The 8,165-nt window shown below is 37.4% G+C and overlaps 1 protein-coding gene across 1 annotated transcript; it reads left to right on the top strand.

The window, feature by feature from the left end:
* Positions 1 to 3,428: 3,428 nt before the first annotated feature.
* Positions 3,429 to 8,048, top strand: LOC127871541 (b(0,+)-type amino acid transporter 1-like). Its single transcript, XM_052414578.1, has 2 exons — positions 3,429 to 3,953; positions 5,675 to 8,048. The coding sequence occupies exons 1-2, from the start codon at positions 3,656 to 3,658 to the stop codon at positions 6,946 to 6,948; spliced, it is 1,572 nt and encodes a 523-aa protein (XP_052270538.1). The 5' UTR covers positions 3,429 to 3,655; the 3' UTR covers positions 6,949 to 8,048.
* Positions 8,049 to 8,165: the final 117 nt, after the last annotated feature.

The following is an 8,165-nucleotide window of genomic DNA, read 5'->3' as shown; positions in this document are numbered from 1 at the left end:
AACACGTTAAACCAGCAAAAAACCGTCAAGAACAGCGACATGGCATGCTCCAAACGGACGTTCACACACAGATCGAGTTTACACTGGCGCCGCAACGGTTCAAGTCCAGTTATAACATGGCAAGTTAAAGAACGAGCGAATCACCACGAAACCTCGCATTCGATTGGATTTGGAGAAACTGAAATATCCAGACACAGCAGAGGCATTTAAAGCACGTTTGTAGCCCTGAACATTGTCCGAAAAAGCAAGAAATAATGCACCTTCTATCTTCGCTGCTCCAGTAAGACTGCTTTATTAATATAGATATAAACAAGGAAAGCTTTGGTAATTGTTTCGTTTGCAATTCTGATTGGCCGTTTAAAGACACGTGTCTGCAACGTAGAGTTGATTTAACGTGTACCATTCTGTTTAGCCGTGTGTAAAGCCACGTGTCTATGGCGAATGCAACGGACACATAACGAATACATACGGTATTGACCGAATGTTGACACGTAAGGTAAACAAATATTCGTGTCCGTTAATTATTGACGTTTGCTAACCCGAGGCTACTGATATGTTGATCCAGGTGGCCGCCTATCCAAGACCGCAAGAAATCTAGTACAAATTTCGACTCATATAAATCCAACAATGCTTCAAATGTGCGTTTTGTGTGCGTTATGTTACAACATCCAAGACAATGACACCTGCAGTATCACCAACAGAATAAAAGAGGCCATGCTGTAAAGAAGAAGAAGTGTTTAAAAGAGTGAGAAGAAAGAACAAGCCATGGGTGACGACAAACATCAAGGACCTCTGTGACAAAATGAAGAGAGCTGAGGAACCAGTTTAGACTATAGGGCGGAATACCAGAAAGTGAACAGAGAGGACAGGAAGAAGAGGACAGAGACCAATGAGAAGTGCAATGAGGAGCAATGTATTGACAAAGAGATGATCACAGACAGCAGTTAGAACGCTTTCAGAAAAACAAGACCCTCATGAAGAGCAGTCAGCAAAAGGCCAGTGCTAGAGCAGACGCTGAAAGGAACCTCCTGACCAACCACAGACCAGAAGCTGACGACGAAAGACCGTTTATACCTGCGGCAGACGTGCATGAGGCAGTGCTTAGTCTTGAGGCATGAAAATCTTCGGGAGTAGACTCCCTCCCTTCCGAAATAATAAGGCACGGAGTAGAGGCAATGGCTTCAGAAATAAAGGCTCTGTGCCGGAATATCTGGGAGAAGAAGAAGTGACCCAAGGAGTGGACACAGTATCTGGTCACCCCCTTCCAAAAGGGGTAACCTCAAGCTGTGCGACAATTACCGCACAATGAGCCTAATCAGTAATCCCAAGAAAGTCATGCTACACATCATCCTCAATTCTTTGAAAAGTACGGCCGAAAAACTGCTGGTGGACGAGCAGTCTGGATTCAGTCTGGATTCAGAGCTGGGTGGAGCTTAATGGAACATACTTTCAACTGCAAGCGCCATTGAGAAAAACCTGCAACATCAACATGAGGAGCTCTTACACAACTTCATCGACTGGCATAATGTCCTATGCAAGGCTTTGAGAGGATTCACCATTAACTAAGGGTTTGTGCAAGTCATCTACGAATTCTAAGGAAACGCCGGCAACGCAGCACTGTTCAATTGACAGAAGGGTGACTTAATGACATCAAATATTAAACTTCCGAGGTATTTGTTTTTTCCACGTCTTGTTTAACCTTCTCTTTGATACGATAATACCAGATGCCCCTTCAAGACCAACACATATCTATGTTTGTCGGTGGCAGACTCGTTTCCAACTTGAGATTCGCTGATGATATTGACTTCATGGCTAACACCAGCAGTGAACTAAAATACCTGACCAACAGAGTCTACAAAAGCAGAAGCGTACGCGATGAAGGTTAGCACGGAGAAGTCGAAGATAATGGTGAAGAGCTTGAACAACACGAGAGCATTTATTACCAGGAATGGCGAGAAATTGGAAGAATCGACAGGCTTCGAGTATTTGAGAGCAACCCTGTCTAAAATTGAACCGATACCAATGAAGTCTGAACACGAGTTGCCACGAAAAAAATGACCGCAGGAATGGCCAGACTGAGCAGGTATTGGGCAAGCAGCTCCTTCAGCTTCCCCACTAACTTCTGGCTCTACAAGTCCTTCTTAGTCTCTATCCTACTGTTCGGTTCGAGGCTTGGACGCTTCCAGCGGACACAGAATGCAGGACACAGGCCTTTGAACACGTGTCTCCGAAGACTTCTTCGCATCTCCTAGTTGGAACACAATACCAACAAATTACATGACAGCAATACGTGTTGGCCGACAAGAGACCCTCGTGTCGACCGTCAAACGACAAAAGCCGGCTTGGTTTGGAAACGTCACCAAGCATGACTGTCTGTGCAATACTGTTCTTCAGGGCACGTTAGAGGGAGGTCGTCGTCGAGACCGTAAGAAGAAAGGATGACTAGACAATGTGAAAGAGTGGACGCCCCTCCCCATGGATGAGTTACTCCCAGCAACCCCGCCACACAAGACTCGCGGAGGATCTATGTCCTCCCTCATTTCTCCTGAGCGGCAAAATGTAAACATCGGAACAAAATATATCCAGTATAAAACAATATTAGTACGTGAGAAAGAAAATAAAATGTCCCTATATGGGCTCAAACAAGTTGACTTTTGTATTAAATAGTTTTTGCCTAGACCAATCGATCATCCTGAAAGTGACTTGTATACATGTATTTTATGCTTAAAATAAGCAATGCACGTATTTTAAAAATAAAACAAATGCAACACAATTTCTCCAAATTATTCAATCGTTCTGTGTTTATACCTCATACATGTACATTTAATTTAGTATGAGTAAGAGATCAGTATGATTAAACAATTTCAATTTTGTGTTGGAATTCGTGACAAAAGTAAGACGATTGCCATTTCGACAATCTGTAAACAAGTCCCTTTAATTGCCACGTATCAGAAAATCAAAGGGTTGTTGACACACAAATAACTTAATAACAAGGGATGTTTTATGTGCGTTGTGTAATTGATACAGTTTTTCTGTTTGGAATTGTGACAAATTAAAAAATATATAACTCGCAATATTATAGCAAACAACAACAACAACATCACAAATTGAAATAAACACAGTAACACAAATAAAACAATCGTTAATCCGTAGACGGAACCAATTTTTAAGATACACATATAAATTATGAATTGTTACGAACATCATTAAGTATAGTAACTTTAACATTTTCGTGAAACTAAAGCCCGTTATAATAAATATATGCACATGGATTAACTGTAACAATTTTGCACACTAGAAACGCCACAATTCATAAAAGTTACATTATATTTCCATCTTAAGTTCATTTCACACACGCTGGTAACACAATAATGTGTTTAATCACGTTAACGAGGCGTTATTTAGATCGTGCAAGATATGAGTTCAACAGTTTATTTAATCGCAAACAAATGGAACATTTATTACTAACACTAATTGGGTAGCATAATTGCATGGGCATTTACGCTGCACGAACGATTTACAAGTATAAAACTGTACACAATAAAAAACTAACGAAAAGTTGTAATACGCTGACGTTTTACGAAGACAAAACAATAATTACAAATTAAAGATTTTTTTTTTTACCGATAATAACTGTAAACTGTCAATCGTATCAATGGCAAACACACCGAAAGAAGAATTGTCAAACACAACCGGAATAACAGAAACAATAACAGGTCATAGCAATGTATTAGAACAAATGGTTAAAGATGTTGGGAAAAAAACACAACCAGATGAAGAGGCGACTCCACGTGATCCTCGTATTGGGCAAGCGACCAAGATAGAATTAGACGTGGTCAATCCTAAGCAGCACATCGGGCTGTTTGGTGCGGTGACATTCGGCATTGGAAGCATGATCGGTTCTGGTATCTTCATTTCTCCAAAGGCATCATTAGCTTTAGCCGGATCGCAAGGTATGCCTTTTATAACTGGTACTTAAAGGGGCATTTTCGCAGATTTCGGCATGTATTGAAGTTTGTCATTAAATGCTTTATATTGATAAATGAAAACATTGCATCTAAAAGCTCTAGTAAAAACAAGAATACAATTAAAGAAAGAAAAAGTAACCACCAACTGGGCTCGAACCACTGATCACTAGAGTAAAAGTCTATCAATTAGACCTCTCGGCCATCCGAGCTGATTTTATGACTGTTCAATTTTATACTTTACATAAGCAATCCTCGAAATGTCACAAAATGTAACGAAACCAACAAAACCATCCAAATTATTAAATCGTTTCGCGTTGCAACGCTTTATAATTTTCAGGTTTTTATTCAGGTTTTTAAATCGTCAAAAGATGTATATAATGGATATTATGGTAATTATTCAGTATTACTGTTTCCTCACAAATATCATAACTACGAAAATTTGCGAATCTAAAACATTTTGTTGAATTTTGTCAATTTACCAAAACGTGAAAAGATCCCTTTAATATTTAGATTGTTGTTACTAATAATGATCTCCGTCCATAACAGTTCTTATGTAAATATTATTTATTATAATAAATGCAAATATTAATTTTATAACAATTTGCGACTAAGACCTCCTCATGTTATCAAAATATATATTTTATTTATAGACAAAGAATTTAAAATATTTGCATTCATAGTCGTTCACCAATGAGTTGGATAAAAAAATACGAAATGCAGCCATCTTTACTTATGCGAACTTGAATAAGTTTACAACATGCATCACTTTAATGTTGTATGTTATTATGTTAGTTCAAGCTGTCAAGACGTTAGCTAAAATTTGTTGACTCACACATACTTTATAATACATGCAGAAGTGATGTATGTAATGATTGTTTCTCATAAGATGAACATTGTAATCTACGCAGTGAGCGTTATATGCATTTTTGGTAAATACAAGGGACTTATTTACAATGAGGAAAAACGACAGTTAAACGCACCTAAACAAGTTTGTATTCATATTCCAACAAGCAAATTAACATTTTTGAAAAGACAAAAGTGTTTAAAAGCACATAAACCCTCAAAATCAACGAACATTTCGTACAATATTTCGAAAAAATAAAGTCAACACATAAATATCAATATTCCTTTTAGCAGTAGCCAAAAAATTCAACGCTAGATGTTGTCTGGTAACATAGAATTAACAAGAGACCAAATGCTCTTTTTTATCGGGACAATGTATTCAACACATATTGATGTACTAAGTTCGTGTTCGTGTGTCGTACGAATATATATCGTTACGGGAAATTAAAATGGAAATGTATTGTGCCACAAAAAATAAAAACGAGCATTTTGTACCTCGTTAAATCTTTGTTACCATACCACATTTAGCGTTGAAATTTTGGCTATTGCTATAATTAGGAACGTTGATTTTATGTGATAATTTGTTTTCAAAATATTGTACGAAATTGTCGTTGTGTTTGAGTATTAATGTTACTTTAAATATATTTTCGTAAAATAATATTGTTTCTAGAGTTTCTTGGTTTGAAACGGCGAGGAGGCACATTTGTTAATGTATTTGTTTCCTTGTTTTGATAAATATATAAATCTATCCTTAATATTACAGTTTTATAACTGAATTCATTTAAGGACTTTCCTTTAAAAAAAGAAAACGATACAAAAATATGCAAACAAATCAATTTAAAGTGAGTTTTTTTCAATTTCAGGAATGAGCCTGGTTATCTGGTCTCTCTGCGGCCTGATTGCCTTCATGATGGGGCTTGTCTACGCCGAACTGGGAACCATCATACCGCGTTCCGGTGGAGACTTCGTCTACATCCGAAAAGGATTCGGACCAGTTCCGGCTTTTCTTGCTGTGTGGGTCATACCTTTGTTCGTGCAAACGTCAGCAACAGCGGTCTTAGCACTGGTGTTTGCGGACTATTTATTACCTTTAGTTTATGGCGCATGCCCTCCTCCGAATGTTCTAAGGAAACTAATAGGCGCGTTGCTTATATTAACAATTGCAATATCAAACATTGTCAGTCCAAAGTTAGGTGTCTTTGTTCAGATGATTAGTACTGTTGCCAAAACACTCGCACTGATTATCATTGCCATAACAGGCATTGTTTTCATCTTAAAAGGTCGAACTGAGAATTTAACAAATGCGTTTGATGGTTCGGCTTCAGAAGTGACATCGTATTCACTAGCAATTTATAGTTGCGCCTTTGCTTATGGTGGATACATCCGCATCGGTGAAATAGCTGATGAAATAATCAACCCACAAAAGAATATTCCACGCGCGCTTATGATTTCTATAACATTGGTGACTGTGATTTACGTCGTTGTCAATACATCATACTTTGTCCTTTTGCCCAAGCAAGAATTTTTAGGATCCCCCGCTGTTGCCTATGATTGGGCTTTAAAGTGTATTCCATCCGTTGCTATATTCGTTCCCATCAGTGTCATGATTTCCGTCTACGGATCAAATAATGGCGGATGTTTTGGATCAGCAAGAGTCATGTTTGCGGCCGCCAGAGCAGAACAATACCCCGAAGCTATTTCTTTCCTCCATGCTAAAGACTCTACCCCAATCATATCCTTAGTTTTATTTCATATAATTTGCATAATAATGTTGATACCCGGTGATATTCAACAGCTTATTAACTTCCTTAGCTTTATGAGTTCCTTTGTTACACTTTTGTCGTCTCTTTCACTTTTGCGCCTCAAGTGGTTATCGAGAAAGGAACCTAAGAAAACAGGATTTCGTACAAACATCATTTTTCCGATCGTAACAAGTTTAATTGCAGTGTTTCTCATAGTCGCGCCATTTATTTATTCTCCCAGAATCGAATTTCTATATAGCGCATCTTTCGTGTTTGGCGGATATTTGCTCTACATTCCATTCGTTCATTTTGGCTGGAAGCTACCAGGAACTGACAGAATTACGGTATTCCTGCAATTGTTATGTAATAGTTGCCCGACTGAGAAAATTGCCTAGACAATTCTTTAATAAGATGATGTTGTATACGCAAAATTATAAGATGTATCACTCGTAATTAATAGTTCAGTAGCGACATAGGACCAAGACATCATAAGCAAAACAGGTGAAAAATGCCAATATATACACGTTGTTCATCGACGTAACATGTTTATTACAGTGTATGCATTGATAAGGGTAATTGAGTTAATTTGTTATATATCAACGTGTTTAGTGTATATTATTTACATTGTCATGCACTGTTCAACTTCTTGTTTGAATGCAGATTGGTTGCTAATAATTGATAATATAGGGGATTAAAGAGCATATGGTATGGAGATCACTTAATAAGAGACATACACCAATAATATTTCTCCGACTCAAACTGTTAGCGAATAATTGTTTTTCTTAGTACAGTATGTTGTGATATATGTAACGAATTGCGACGGGAAAAGCAATTCTGCTGATTAGTACTGTTGCTGAAAACCCATCACGGAAACGCTTGTTTCTGGATTATGGAGAGAGTCTGGCAATGATCGATACACATTAACAAGGGCTTGCTTTGAAAGCAGTATATCATTTATCTATGGCCTTAGATGTCACTTTGATATATGGTCAATTATATGGTGTGTTAACCCGCCTGTTAATGTCTGAGATTTAACGATCATATGTAAATAGAGGTTACGTTATGCGATGTACTGTAATGTTACGTTATTTGTATATATGTGAGATGCTCAGGTCCGCTTATATCATCTCGCTATAAGATTTATATGAGTATACTGTGGCATTTATTACATAGTCATGTTTGAATGTTGTATTTAGTACATATGGCTACTAAATGAATCTTTTTCTATAATTAAATTGCTAGATTTTTCGTTGATATAATTTGTTGCATGTGAAATCACTTTTAAGTCCGTTGACCTGTGCGCGAAATGAAATGGTTCATAGCGCCTACATTGTGTCTTTTAATTCGAAATGCATACTAAGCATGTGATTAAATATACATTTTTAAATTAAATAACATATTTATTCCTGTATTGCAAGACGGACATCCAAATATATAAACGATTACATTTTCTGGAAAAAAACTTGTTTGCTCTTTTAATAAAAGTAAAATTTTATGAGGTACTTATATATGAAAACTTGTTTGACTTGATGAGGGCGAATGTGACTGGCACATTATGATCCGCTCATAAGACGAGTGACTCCTTACGGTGCTTCCTGGTCTATGTTTTCGT

Source organism: Dreissena polymorpha, chromosome 3 (assembly GCF_020536995.1).
Source record: "Dreissena polymorpha isolate Duluth1 chromosome 3, UMN_Dpol_1.0, whole genome shotgun sequence".
NCBI lineage: Eukaryota > Metazoa > Mollusca > Bivalvia > Myida > Dreissenidae > Dreissena > Dreissena polymorpha.
Note: the sequence above shows the minus strand (reverse complement) of the source record. Positions and strands in the feature narration are given on the sequence as shown.

Coding starts and splice junctions, on each gene's coding strand:
- LOC127871541 (XM_052414578.1), top strand. CDS start 3,656: ATGGCAAACACACCGAAAGAAGAATTGTCAAACACAACCGGAATAACA. Junction 3,954..5,674: donor AGCTTTAGCCGGATCGCAAG/GTATGCCTTTTA, acceptor TTTCAATTTCAG/GAATGAGCCTGGTTATCTGG.